The sequence below is a fragment of the Salmo salar genome, unplaced genomic scaffold (assembly GCF_965601325.2).
Source record: "Salmo salar unplaced genomic scaffold, fSalSal1 ptg000742l, whole genome shotgun sequence".
In the NCBI taxonomy this organism is placed as follows: Eukaryota; Metazoa; Chordata; class Actinopteri; order Salmoniformes; family Salmonidae; genus Salmo; species Salmo salar.
The window spans coordinates 57,897-73,614 of record NW_027675483.1 but is presented as its reverse complement, the minus strand read 5'-3'; the positions used below and the strand labels follow the sequence as shown (position 1 = coordinate 73,614).

General features: G+C 43.2%; 1 protein-coding gene across 1 annotated transcript; it reads left to right on the top strand.

Moving 5' to 3' along the window:
- Positions 1-1,353: 1,353 nt before the first annotated feature.
- LOC145877242 (globoside alpha-1,3-N-acetylgalactosaminyltransferase 1-like) lies at positions 1,354-4,038 on the top strand. Its single transcript, XM_082972536.1, has 3 exons — positions 1,354-1,370; positions 1,509-1,643; positions 2,828-4,038. Exons 1-3 carry the CDS (start codon positions 1,354-1,356, stop codon positions 3,516-3,518), a joined length of 843 nt encoding a protein of 280 aa, XP_082828662.1. The 3' UTR covers positions 3,519-4,038.
- The last annotated feature ends 11,680 nt before the right edge of the window (positions 4,039-15,718 follow it).

The window sequence follows — 15,718 nt, the reverse complement described above, 5'->3', positions numbered from 1 at the left end:
ATTTTGATCCCGCTAACGGGATCAGATGCTCAAGAGGATACTCACCTCATTTGCTCACATTGTACATAGACTTATTTTTCTACTCTATCATTGACTGTATGTTTGTTTTACTCCATGTGTAACTCTGTGTTGTTGTATGTTGTCAAACTGCTTTTCTTTATCTTGGCCAGATCGCAATTGTAAATGAGAACTTGTTCTGAACTTGCCTACCTGGTTAAATAAAGGTGAAACAAAACAAAATAAAAAAAATGAACTACTATCCTATTATTCAATTTTTTTATGAATTATTATCCAAAGAAAAGATATAAAAAGGTTCTCCACAGCCCAAAAAAGGTTTCCCTTATAGTGAAGTTAAAACCCCTTTTTGGTACTAGCACCTTTTTTTGAGAGAGCAATAACATCAGCCCATATCTTCATTAACTAATGAATTACGTTTTGTTCTCCCAGGCTATTGTACAAGCAGCCCAGTGTCTTGGTGGGGTGAGTAGTGTTGTTATCTTATGTTAGTTACTTATCATTGTTAACTTCCACATCAGCGTGTAGCCTAGTATACCACACATCTTTTCAAGGACCTTTATTTGAAAAACAATTGAGATAATAATCAGTACAACACATTCCAGCTTGATCTGTATATCTGTAAACATTGAGATCATGATCAGTACCACAGAGTCAGGTTTGATCTGTATATCTGTAAACATTGAGATCATAATCAGTACCACACATTCCAGCTTGATCTGTATATCTGTAAACATTGAGATCATAATCAGTACAACACATTCCAGCTTGATCTGTATATCTGTAAACATTGAGATCATAATCAGTACCACACAGTCAGGCTTGATCTGAATATCTGTAAACATTGAGATCATAATCAGTACCACACAGTGAGGCTTGATCTGTATATCTGTAAACATTGAGATCATAATCAGTACCACACAGTCAGGCTTGATCTGAATATCTGTAAACATTGAGATCATAATCAGTACAACACAGTCAGGCTTGATCTGTATATTTGTAAACATTGAGATCATAATCAATACCACACAGTCAGGCTTGATCTGAATATCTGTAAACATTGAGATCATAATCAGTACCACACAGTCAGGCTTGATCTGTATATCTGTAAACATTGAGATCATAATCAGTACAACACAGTCAGGTTTGATCTGTATATCTGTAAACATTGAGATCATAATCAGTACAACACAGTCAGGCTTGATCTGTATATCTGTAAACATTGAGATCATAATCAGTACCACAGAGTCAGGTTTGATCTGAATATCTGTAAACATTGAGATCATAATCAGTACCACACAGTCAGGCTTGATCTGAATATCTGTAAACATTGAGATCATGATCAGTACCACAGAGTCAGGTTTGATCTGTATATCTGTAAACATTGAGATCATAATCAGTACCACACAGTCAGGCTTGATCTGAATATCTGTAAACATTGAGATCATAATCAGTACCACACAGTCAGGCTTGATCTTGTTCTGTTTCTTTAGTCGTACTGATGTGGTGGCAGTCACCCCATGGTTGGCACCCATCGTCTGGGAAGGAACCTTTGACCCTGACCTCGTCGACATAATCTACAAGTCCATGAACCTCACCATAGCAACAACAGTGTTTGCCGTTGGAAAGTGAGTAGCCTACAACTTTTCCCAAATATTCAAAAGGGAAATTAAACGATCAATATTTTTACAACACTGAAACTACACAGAGTGTACAAACATTATGAACACGTGCTTTCTCCATAACAGACTGACTAGGTGAATCCAGGTGAAAGCTATGATCCCTTATTGATGTCACTTGTTAAATCCACTTCAATCAGTGTAGACGAAGGGGAGGAGACAGGTTAAAGAAGGATTGTTAAGCCTCGACACAATTGAGACATGGATTGTGTATGTGTGCCATTCCGATGGTGAATGGGCAAGACAACAAAAAAACACTCAGTGTATGAGGACATAACCAGCTAATGTCACATGGCAGGTAATACAATATCATGATGTCATGATTCACAGCTTGGCTAATATTTGAATAACTGTACTACTTTGTTTATTTCTTGGTAGACTGTAATTTCTGGTCAGAAACAGTTGAGTATGTCCTATACAGTCCAATGAAAATGACCATACTTTTACAGAGGGTTTCTGGCATCAGAATCGCAGGAGCCTGATACTGCCATTGTGCACTTGAGCAAGGCACCTTAAACCCTTATGTTATGTACAGGTAACTGACAAAATAGTGGAAAACACTAGTAAATGAGGGATACAAAGTATATTGAATGTAGGTGCTTCCACACAGGTGTGGTTTCTGAGTTAATTAAGCAATGAACATCCCATTATGCTAACGGTCATGTATAAAAAGTCTGGGCTGACCATTATTTCATTCATTCTTTTTGCTACCATGGCTATGCCCCCAGATCAACAATGCCCCCATTTACAGGGCACAAGTGGTCACCTAATGGTTTGATGAGCATGAAAACGATGTAAACCCTATGCCAGTCACCAGATCTCAATCCAAATGAGCCTGAGATAGTGTTTCCACCACCATCAACAAAACACCAAATTATCCCTCCGATAGAGTTTCAGACACTTGTAGAATCTTTGCCAAGGTGCATTAGAGCTGTTCTGGTGGCTGGTGGTGGACCAAGGTGGCTGGTGGTGGACCAAGGTGGCTGGTGGTGGCCCAATGTGGCTGGTGGTGGCCAAAGGTGGCTCGTGGTGGCCCAAGGATGCTGGTGGTGGCCCAACTCTCTATTAAGTACCCTTTATGTTGATGTTTCCTATATTTTGTCAGTTACCTGTGTGTCTTTAAATTCTGACAGATACGTCCGCTTTCTCCAAGATTTCCTGGAGACAGCAGAGAAGCACTTCATGGTCGACTTCAACGTGCGCTACTACGTTTTCACTGATCGTCCCGATGATGTTCCATCAGTGAACCTGTCCCAGGGGAGACATTTGAGTGTGATCCAGGTCCCAGGTTCAAACCGCTGGCAGGAGATATCAGCCCGGAGGATGGAGATCATTCAGACAGCCATAGAACGTCAGATCAGCAGGGAGGCCGACTACATCTTCTGTCTGGACGTGGACAGCAAGTTCCACGCTCGCTGGGGGGCCGAGTCTCTGGGCAGGCTGGTTGCTGTGATTCACCCATGGTTTTACCAGGCGACCCGTGACCTCTTCACATATGAACGGCGCCCAGCCTCGACAGCCTACATCCCCATGGATGAGGGAGACTACTACTACGCCGGGGCTGTGTTCGGAGGGTCCGTGGAGGATGTGTACACACTAACAAAGGTTTGTCGGAACCAGCTTGAAGAGGACGCGAGGAATTCCATCGAGGCTGCCTGGCAGGAGGAGAGTCACCTCAACAGGTACCTGCTTTACAACAAGCCCAGCAAGCTGTTGTCTCCAGAGTACCAGTGGGATGACAAGAAGACCAAAACCAATGAGGTCAAAGTCATTCGCTTCTCTTCTGTCATTAAAAACTATGCTGAAATTCGTCCCAATGTATAGGACTAGGAATTGGATATTCAACCGGCCGAAAAAAAAACTTTATTGATTATGGTGAATGTTAGGTTAATTTCAAGTATTGCTTCACTGAGGTTTGGGTTAAGGTTAGGGAAAGGCATAAAATGTTACATTGGGTATACAGATGTCTGGCGCCATTCATTTTCTGTTGGTGAAATACATACACTTTGTTTTATACCCTGATGAAGACAGCTTGGCTGTCGAAAGGTTCGATATTACATTTTTGCATCTGAGCTCCTAGAGTGTGCGGCTCTCCTTTATTTTCATGAAATATATACACCAACATAAAACTACTATTTTTAATGTACTATATATATCAGTCACTGTTGTAGTTTAGGGATAATAACATTCTTCATTTATAGGAAAATATATATATTTTATAACCTCATTCATCCTGTATTCTGTAGATTATCTATTGTGTATGTTGATTACTGGGAAAAATCTAAAATGTTTTTTTTTTAAATACGATTATGTGTATTTTTCTTGAAATAAATATTTAACCGCTTTCAGAATGTTTGTGTTATTTCACTACTTGTTATATTTTCTATAGCCTAACTAAAAACAACATCTCCCCTGTTACAACGATATGCGGTGTATGAGTAACAAACCAGTGGTTTAGTGGAGAAATAGGGAATGTTAAATGGATTCCATCTATAGATTTGTACATCAGACAAGACACAGTGGTGGACTGAATTTCCATTAAGAAAAACTTCAGCATAATGTCAAAGTGGACCTGGCATTCCTGTCCAGAAACAACCCCTAACCACAATACATATACTGTAAACTGTAAGAAAACACAGAAAAATACCCTTTTAAAAAGGTAATATGGAGGATTCACTTCCTTGTGTAAAAACATCCTGCCAATGTCAAGGCAAAAGGGAAAATCCTTCATTTCAAGTCATACCATCTAATCAATGTTATGTGAGGGATAATCAACCAGGGGCTATGGGTTCAATGGAAAATAATGAACAACGTGGAAGGTGTGTTCCGTGACCCGCTTGAGGATTAGATTTAACAATGTAAAAACACAATACAACCACAGATGTATAAAATCCATTTAAAATGATTGAAGATGACAAGTTAAAATTGAAAATACATAAAAACCAAATACGTACACAAAATTATAATATGAAAACAAATAGTTTCATTAATACTACATTGAACAAAAAATATCAACTCAACATGCAACAATTTAAAAGATATTACTGAGTTACAGTTCTTATAAGGAAACCAGTCAATGTAAATTCATTCATCAGGCCCTTATCTATGGATTCAACATGACTGCAAATACAGATATGCATCTGTTGGTCAAAGATAACTTTAAAAAAGGTATGGGTGTGGATCAGACAACTAGTCCGTATCTGGTGTAACCATCATTTGCCTCACACATCTCCTTCGCCTAGAGTTGGTCAGGCTGTTGATTGTGGCATGTGGAATTCTGTTGATGCAAAGCATCCCAAAACATGCTCACTGATTGACATATCTGGTGAGTGTGCAGGCCATGGAAGAATTGAGACATGCACAGCTTCCTGGAATTGTGTACAGATCCTTGCGACATGGGGCCGTGCATAATAATGCTGAAACATGAGGTGATGGCGGCGGATGAATGGCACGACAAGGGGCCTCAGGATCTTGTCAAGGTATCTCTATGCATTCAAATTACCATTGATAAAATGCAATTGTGTTCATTGTAGTTTATGCCTGCCCATACCATAACCCCCCTGCCACCGTGGGACACTCTGTTCACAACGTTGACATCAACAAACCACTTACCAATACGACACCAAACACGCTGTCTGCCATCTGCCCGGTACAGTTGAAACCAGGATTCATCTGTGAAGAGCACATTTCTCCAGCTGCCAGTGGCCATCAAAGGTGAGCATTTGTCCACTGAAGTAAGTTACAATGCCGAACTGCAGTCAGGTCAAAATACCGGCGAGGTCGACGAGCACGCAGATGAGCTCCCCTGACGCGGTTTCTGACAGTTTGAGCACAAATTCTTTGGTTGTGCAAACCCACAGTTTCATCAGCTGTCCGGGTGGCTGGTCTGAGATGATCCAGCAGGTGAAGAAGCCGGATGTGGAGCTCCTGTGCAGGGGTGGTCAGACATGTTCTACAGTTGTGAGACCTGTTGGATGTCCTGCCAAATTCTCTAAAATGACATTGGAGGTGGCTTATGGTTGAGAAGTTTACATTAAATTATCTGGCCACAGCACTGTTGGACATTCCTGCAGTCAGCATGACAATTGCATGCTCCCTCAAAACTTAAGACGTCTGTGGCTTTATGCTGTGTGACAAATCTGCACATTTTAGAGTGGCCTTTTATTGTCCCCAGCAGAATGTACACCTGTATAATGATCATGCTGTTTAATCATCTTCTTGATATGCCACACCTGTCAGGTGGATGGATTATCTTGTCAAAGGAGAAATGCTCACTAACAAGGATGCATATAAATTTGTGCACAACATGTTGAGAGAAATAAGCTTTTTGTGTGTATGGAACATTTCTGGGATCTTTGACTTTACATGTTGTGTTTATATTTTTGTTCAGAATATTATACTTTCTCTTAGCCTGTTCTGTCTTAAAACATTCCTTAAGGTTTGCCTTATAACTTAATACCTTATGGATGGATTTTGATCTGTTTTGGTACACAACTCCATTCCTCTGCACAAGTGTTAAGGAAATAGCTTTTTCCAGCCAGGCTCCTATAGTGCAGCGGTCTGATATTGGCAACACTGGCTCTGGTGTGATGGCTATGAGAGTCTGTAATGAAATTAAAATAACCAGACAGGTAACTGTCACAGGATCCAACGAAAGTGCCGCCCCTCCTCGGTCGGGCGGCGCTCGGCGGTCGTCGTTGCCGGCCTATTAGCTGCCACCGATAGTTGTTTCTGTGTCTTTTGGTTTTGTCTGTCTGTTCCGCACCTGTTTTGTGTCTGTCATTAGTGGGGGCTTATTTAGTGTGTGTTTTCAGTTGGGGTTTTGTGCGGGATTGTTTATTGTCCACTCAGGACGGTGGGACCCTGCGCCCCTACCCACACCCACTGAAGCGGGTGCCGGCGGGATCCGGATTTCACCTCCCAGGGAGTTCGATGGGACGGCCGCTGGGTGCAAGGGGTTCCTGCTCCAACTAGAACTGTACCTGGCGACCGTCCGCCCCCCTCCCTCCGACGAAGAGAGGCTGAGCGTCCTCGTCTCGTGTCTCACGGGTCGAGCCCTGGAATGGGCCAATGCGGTCTGGGATGGCCCGGGGTGACTACCCTGAGTTCACCGGTTTTCGATCATCCCCCGGAGGGCAGGGCGGCGGGTGAGCGACTATTCCTTTTGAGACAGGAGACGAGGAGAGCTCAGGATTTCGCATTGGAATTCCGGACTCTCGCCGCTGGATCGGGGTGGAACGAGCGGGCCCTGATAGACCACTATATGTGCAGCCTTCGCGAGGACGTCCGCCGGGAGCTGGCTTGTAGGGACAACACCTCCCCTCTGGACCAACTGGTGGATTTGTCCATTAGATTGGACAACCTGCTGGCTGCCCGGGGACGTTCCAGTCGGGGCCTGTTCGTTCCGCCTCCCAGTCCTCCCGCTCCACAGCCCATGGAGATTGGGGGGGCTTCATCGAGGAGGACCGGAGGGGGGGTCTCTCCTGCACCCGATATGGGCGCAGAGGACACACTGTGGACCGGTGCTGGAGAGGTCCCTCCGGGAGTTCGGAGTGTAGGCAGAGCACTACTTCGACCCCCCAGGTGAGTCCGCACCAGCCACACCCAGAGCCCCCTGTCGACCACATTTGTTTTCCTACTTTTTCCCCTCACTTCCAGTATAAGGCGCTAGTCGATTCAGGTGCAGCTGGGAGTTTTATGGACCGTGGGTTAGCTAAGAGGTTAGGGATTCCCCTGGTTCAGCTGGACCACCCCTTCCACATGCACGCCCTAGATAGTCGACCGCTAGGGTCAGGCCAAGTAGGGGAGGTCACCGTGCCACTGGTTATGCAGACGTGGGGGGGTCATGAGGAGCGTATCAGCCTGTTCCTCATTGACTCCCCAGCGTTTCCGGTGGTACTGGGAATCCCCTGGCTAGCCACACACAACCCCCAGATTTCGTGGGGGCAGAGGGCTCTGACGGGGTGGTCGAGGGAGTGCTCAGGTAGGTGCATAGGAGTTTCCATCGGTGTGACTACGGTGGAGAGTCCAGACCAAGTCTCCACCGTGCACATTCCCTCAGAGTATGCCGATTTGGCTATCGCTTTCAGTAAGATGAAAGCCACTCTATTACCCCCATCGACGAGGGGATTGTGCGATAAACCTCCAGGCCGACGCGGTTCTTTCTAGGAGTCACGTGTATCCTCTATCTCAGGAGGAGACAGTGGCTATGGATACATACGTCACTGAGTCCTTGAGACAGGGATACATTCGGCCCTCTAAGTCCCCCATCTCCTCGAGCTTCTTTTTTGTGAAGAAGAAGGAGGGAGGTCTGCGCCCGTGCATTGACTATAGAGGTCTAAATGCTATCACAGTGGGTTTCAGTTACCCGCTACCTCTCATTGCTACGGCAGTGAAGTCATTTCACGGGGCGCGCTTCTTCACGAAATTGGATCTCAGGAGTGCGTATAACCTGGTGCGTATCCGAGATGGAGACGAGTGGAAAACCGCATTTAGTACCACATCGGGCCATTATGAGTACCTCGTCATGCCGCATGGGTTAAAGAATGCTCCCACTGTCTTCCAATCCTTTGTGGACGAGGTCCTTAGGGACATGCTCGGGCAGGGTGTGGTGGTGTACATCGATGACATCCTGATCTGCTCCGCCACACGTGCCGAGCATGTGTCCCTGGTGCCTAAAGTGCTTGGGCGGCTGCTGGAGCATAACCTATACGTCAAGGCTGAGAAATGTGAGTTCTTCAAACGAGCCGTCTCATTTCTAGGATATCGCATTTCCACCTCGGGGGTGGAGGTGGAGTGTGACCGTGTGACGGCTGTGCGTAATTGGCCAACCCCAACCACTGTGAAGGAGGTGCAGCGGTTCTTGGGGTTCGCTAATTATTATCGGAGGTTTATCCGGGGTTTTGGCCAGGTGGCAGCTCCCATTACCTCACTGATGAAGGGGGGGCCGGTGCGGCTACGATGGTCAGCAGAGGCGGACAGAGCCTTCCATCGTCTGAAGGTTCTGTTTACCAATGCACCTGTCCTGGCGCATCCGGACCCCTCTTTGCCATTCATAGTGGAGGTGGACGCGTCCGAGGCTGGAGTAGGAGCTGTGCTATCGCAGCGCTCGGGCGTTCCTCCGAAGCTCCGCCCATGTGCGTTCTTTTCTAAGAAGCTGAGCCTGGCGGAGCGCAACTATGATGTCGGGGACCGGGAGCTGTTAGCCGTGGTCAGGGCTTTGACGGTGTGGAGATATTGGCTTGAGGAGGCACGTCACCCTTTTCTCATCTGGACCGACCACCGTAACCTGGAGTATATTCGGGCAGCGAGGAGACTTAAGGCACATGAAAGTTCACATGTTCTAGAAGGCATTTCTGTCCCAAAACGCATTTTGATTTAAAAACAAATACATGTTATTAGCAGTGACACGGGACTTACGCCTAGTTTCTTGAAACAAGTCACATATAAGTATTGTTGGATTTGTTTAACCTCTATGGGCTAGGTGGGACGCAAGCGTCCCACCCGTGGTGCACTCCATCAACAGCAGGTGCATTTCAAGAGCGGCAAATTTGAATCCAAATAAATGTCAAAATTCAAATTTTTCAAACATACAACTATTTTACACCCTTTGAAAGATAAACATCTCCTTAATCTAACCACGTTTTACGATTTCAAAAAGGTTTTACGGCGAAAGCATAAATTTAGAGTATGTTAGGACAGTACATTTACAAGAGTTGTGTGTAATGTTTTGTCAATTCAAAGACAGGGTCACCAAAACCATAAAACCAGCTAAAATGATGCACTAACCTTTTACAATCTCCATCAGATGACACTCCTAGGACATTATGTTAGACAATGCATGCATTTTTAGTTCTATCAAGTTCATATTTATATCCAAAAACAACGTTTTACTATGGCATTGATGTTGAGGAAATCGTTTCCCTCCAATAACCGGCAGTCAAGTCAGTACCACAAATTAAATAATTAAAATTAGAAAACATTGGTAAAATATTATATTGTCATTTAAAGAATTATAGATTTACATCTCTTGAACGCAATCAACTTGCCAGATTTAAAAATAACCTTACTGGGAAATCACACTTTGCAATAATCTGAGCACTGCGCCCAGAAAAATACGCGTTGCGATACAGACTAGACGTCATGTTGGGGAGATCTAAAATCGAAAATACTATGTAAATAATCCATTACCTTTGATTCTCTTCATCAGATGTCACTTCCAGGTATCACAGGTCCATAACGAATGTAGTTTTGTTCAAAAAAGCTCATCATTTATGTCCAAAAATCTCCGTCTTGTTAGCACATGACCTAAGCCAGCCGGACTTCTCGTCATGAACGAGGGGAAAAAATATATTTACGTTCGTTCAAACATGTCAAACGTTGTATAGCATAAATCATTAGGGCCTTTTTTAACCAGAACATGAATAATATTCAAGGTGGACGAATGCATTCTCTTTTATACCGTATTGGAACGAGGGTACCCAACATGAACTCGCGCGCCAGGTGTCTAATGGGCCATCATCGTTCCATGGCTCTTGTTCGGTCAGATCTCCCTCCAGAAGACTCAAAACACTTTGTAAAGGCTGGTGACATCTAGTGGAAGCAATAGGAAGTGCCAAAATATTCCTCAGCCCCTGTGTTTTTCAATGGCATAGGTTTAAAGGTAATACAACACATCAGGTATCCACTTCCTGTCAGAATATGTCTCAGGGTTTTGCCTGCCAAATGAGTTCTGTTATACTCACAGACACCATTCAAACAGTTTTAGAAACTTTAGAGTGTTTTCTATCCATATATAATAAGTAGATGCATATTCTAGTTACTGGGTAGGATTAGTAACCAGATTAAATCGGGTACATTTTTTTTATCCAGCCGTGCAAATACTGCCCCCTAGCCCTAACAGGATAATGATAGTAATCAGCTCACCCTTAGCAAGGCATTATTGGAACATGTTGAATATGGGTCCCTCTAAATGTTCCCAAAAGTGTAAATGAAATTCCACAGAAAGACTATCTGTTCCAGGTGCTTTGCCCTTCTTCACAGATTTAAGAGCATAAAAAGGCATTTTAACGTGATAGATTTAGCCGGTGGTAATTTGTGAAATAGACAAATTCTCAGTAAAAGCGGCTGGAATGCGCTTTTAACCAATCAGCATTCAGGATTAGACCCACCCGTTGTATAAATTCATAACATTATCTCGGTGATGTTGTTGACCTTTTGCAGTTTTGTTACTTGGGTCAAGGAACAACACATTTTTGGTGAGTGTCCCTTGGACTGTTTAAAGTGGAACTGACAGCGTTTTAACTACTTTGCAGTCAAAAATATCAAATTCTCAGTTTATGCTCAGAAACCAGGTTTTAAAAATAGGTTATATTTGACTCAACATTCCATGACACACATGAAGGCATTGTTTTTGGTCGGCCAAAACATATTGCTATCACAATGTAAATTACAGCTGCCCTGGAACATTGTTCCTGCCTCCATTCGATATATACTGTTTCACTTTCAAAGACTCAATATTTTGGACAGAATTTGACAAATGTAACTAAGGCTGGGAATGTCAATACAATCAAACTAGCAAGGCCAAGGCCAGTGGTCACAAGTCAGTTAAAATGTGGCTGATAGGCTAACGTATCTATTTATGTAGCAAGCTAAAACACAGAGACTGAACTTAGCTAGATAGCTAGCTGCTAGGAGGATGTCATCGGAGGAGTGGGTGAGTGACTGAATTTTCCGGTGGCTACAGAGATGGGGATGCAGGTGTCATTTGGTTAGCTAGCAAGACATGTTAATCGTTTAGCTATTCTGAAATTGAACGACTGTTATCCAGTTAGCATATCTCTTGCGTTTTGCAAATTCACTCTTGACTATCTACTTCGATTTCAGAGCACTCTCACCAGAGCGCAAAATAACTGATGAATTTACCAATGCAACACCTGCTGAATATGACTGGTGTCAGTAAATGTAGGCAATGAAAGTAAGTTAGTCACAAACATGCTAAATAACATGCAAACAGCCTAACAAGGGTGTTTGCATTCTGGGGTGAGTCAAAAGGTCAGAGTGAGGTGTTCTCTCATTTGTGTAGCTAGCTAGCCAACTTTTATTTTTAGTTAACCTTTATTTGACTAGGCAAGTCAGTTAAGAACACATTCTTATTTACAAGGACAGCCTAGGAACAGTTTGTTAACTGCCTTGTTCAGGGGCAGATTTTTACCTTGTCAACAGATTTTTAACCTTGTCAGCTCAGGGACTTGATCCACCAACCTTTCGGTTACTGGCCCAACACTCTAACCACTAGGCTACCTGCCGCCCAACTTTGGCCAGTTAGCCTGGGTGCTTGGTTGGGACAAGCAGCAGAAGGACGAGGAGGCTACAATTCCCCGTCACTTATCAGTGCAGTTTTGACGACCAACTTGCTGAAACAGTTTGAGAGGGTTTATCTAATGTTCCTCCATTAGATTTGAGATAATCTTGCTCTGACTAGCATTAGTTGTTGATCTTGTTGTCGATGTGCATATTGGAAAAGATAGCCTACCTTGTCATGATTGTTTGATCAACAGGACTATAAAAGTTCCCAAATGTAAGAGGACTCCCATGGTATTTACATATTAACAGAAATCCATTCAGGTGTATTTTGTGGCTTTTGGTGAATGTGTTCTATTGATCTAAAGTCGCTCTGTTGCTACTTCCTGTAAACACACAATCCAGTTCATAGTGAATAATGACAGGTCCTACTTCCTGTTAACACACAGTCCAGTTCAAAGTGAATGATGGCAGGCCCTACTGCCTGTTAAAACACAGTCCAGTTCATAGTGAATGATGGCAGGCCCTACTGCCTGTAAACACAGTCCAGTTCATAGTGAATGATGACAGGCCTGTGTGCAAATGGCATGTTTGTATATAGTCCTACTGTAGTTCTGATTGGCTATGGTGCACCAGTCTGCATAGACTCTGGTCCTAGACAAGAAAGATGGTTTATTTACTGCAGTGTCTATTAAATTGTCCAAACGCAAGGCCACTTTCCCACTCTATATTGCTATGGAATTTTCACAAATGACTTACTATACATAATTCCCAAACATTCTATGAATTTATGAAACCGTGAAAATTACCAAATCTAAGTGCTCTCTTGTCAGAAATTCCTGGGTTGTAAATGAACAGATTTTAATATGATTTCATGTTTCTAAAACGCAGTCAGTTCCATTTTAAACCCAGGAAGCAGCCTTTTAATTTGACATTCACCAGCTTTTCAAGCTTAATACTGTCAAAATATATATGGGAATTAGCTTCCAAAGAATGGAGTTTCTCTGAGCAACTATCGTCATTACTGCCGTCACGACCTTTATGTACTTCCAAATAAGGTCTGAATAAAAAGATGCAAGCAACTAAAAAAATGCCTTGTCTGGAAAGAATCTATATTACGTTCTGGGTAGAGAAGGTGGAATGTTATTACGTTCTGGGTAGGGCAGGTGGAAAATTATTACGTTCTGGGTAGGGCAGGTGGAATATTATTACGTTCTGGGTAGGGCAGGTGGAATATTATTACGTTCTGGGTAGGGCAGGTGGAATATTATTACGTTCTGGGTAGGGCAGGTGGAATATTATTACGTTCTGGGTCGGGCAGGTGGAATATTATTACGTTCTGGGTAGAGCAGGTGGAATATTATTACGTTCTGGGTAGAGCAGGTGGAATATTATTACGTTCCGGGTAGGGCAGGTGGAATATTATTACGTTCTGGGTAGGGCAGGTGGAATATTATTACGTTCCGGGTAGGGCAGGTGAATTAACTGATTAGATTTTATGTTCCTACACTGTGGTAGGTGATAAAACTGAGATCTTCTTTAATTACGAGATGCTCATGCCTCTGCTCTACCATTAGGAATCGTTGTCACAAAGGCGACAAGCTTAGGTCCAATATAAGCCAATAGAAACGATATCTGGCCATCCAGAAATACGACAATACAAATGTATTTCCCCAATGTAGCGATTGTGTGGTTTTCGTGACGTTGTCAACTAACCCTAACTATTTGACCGATGTTTGCTGCTCCTCTTTCCTCTTGTATTTCAGCTAGCTATGGCCAGCCTGTCCAACTACGCTGTGCGTATGACATGTCTCAGCGCATGTATGTGATAAAGGAATTTATATGTTTAAAGATAATGACTAAAGTATTCCACCCTGAAACCATATAACTGTTGTGTAAATGTATGTGAGACTGTTTCTGCTTGGAATAGATTAGCACGTTGTGAAAAAAGTGCCCAAAGGTGGCAGGAGCTAAAATATTTCTTGATTATTATGTCCACGATAATACATTTAACATAACCCCAATGATAGGTTTCAGTCCGTGAATGTAGGACATGTAAGATGTGTTGTTTTTGACTATGTTCCCCGCTGGTGTGCACTCAGAATGGTGTGTCGTTGGGTCAAAGGAGAGATGAGGAGATGCAGCACTTGTACACTGAACAAAAATATAAACGCAACATGTAAGGTGTTGGTTCCATGAGCTGAAATAAAAGATCCCAGAAATGTTCCATATGCACAAAAAGCTTATTTCTCTCCAATGCTAGACTCAAATGTGGTTACATCCCTGTTAGTGAGCAGTTCTCCTTTACCGAGATTACACATCTACCTGACAGGAGTGGCATATCAAGAAGCTGATTAAACAGAATGATCGTTACACAGGTGCACCTTGTGCTGGGGACAATAAAAGGCCACTATAAATTGTGCAGTTTTGTTACACAACACAATGCCACAGATGTCTCAAGTTTTGAGGGGGCGTGCAATTGGCATGTTGACTGCTGGAATGTCCACCAGAGCAGTTGCCAGAGAATTTAATGTTTATTTCTCTTCCATAAGCCACCAACTGGCCTCACTACCGCACAACAATGTGTATGGTGTTATGTGTGCAAGCGGTTTGCTGATGTCAACGTTGTTAACAAAGTGCCCAAAGGTGGCAGTTGGGTTATGGTATGTGTAGGTATAAGCTACGGACAGTGAAAACAATTGCATTTTATCAAAGGCAATTTAAATGCACAGAGGTTCCCTGACAAAATCCTGAGGCCCATTGTTGTGCCATTCAGCCGCCGCCATCACCTCATGTTTCAGCATGATAATGCACGGCCCCATGTCACAAGGATCTGTACACAATTCCTGGAAGCTGAAATTGTCCCAGTTCATCCATGGCCTGCATACTCACCAGACATGTCACCCGTTGAGCATGTTTGGGATGCTCTGGATTGACATGTGTAACAGATGTTAAACGTACTCTCCTTGTGTTGTGTTTTGTTCAAATAAATCACCCCAGCCAGTGGTCCCAGTTGAGCATTATTTATTATCTGTTGTTAAATAGGAAACAGCATGTTAGTTGTGCCGGGCTTAATGATGTTGATGGCTGTCGATGGTAAAATCTGTAGCATGAAAACAACTGTGTTAGCAGTGGGCTTATGTGACCATTACATCGGTGCATGCTAGCATGCTAGCTAACACACTTATATACAGCAATCATATACCAAAGAACATCCCAGAAAGCCCCTCAATCCCTAACAGGTACCATATACCCACACATGTATAAATCAGCAATGTACAGCAAACTTGTAAACAAAATGTTAAAATGCACCAATAGAAAACCAGTATTCAGAACGTGACCCCTTGCATCACATTTTCATACTGGCGAGACCTGACGTTCGCCATCTCCCCTAATCTGCAAGTGGGGCCAATAACAACACGCCTTATTGTCATCGGAATTGAACCAACCAATAAGAATGCTTGAACATTAAATACACCTTTCTTTAAAGGCAAGTGGCAACACAACCAGCCCTGTTACACGTCACCCATTGAGCATTTTTGGGATGCTCTGGATCAATGTGTACGACAGCATGTTCCAGTTCCCACCACTATCCAGCGTCTTCGCACAGCCATTGATTAGGGACAAATTTCTTTCTTTCAATTGACTGATGTCCTTATATGAACTGCAATGTAATGTAGATATTCTTGCATGTTGCGTTTTATATTTTTGTTCTGTGAAAT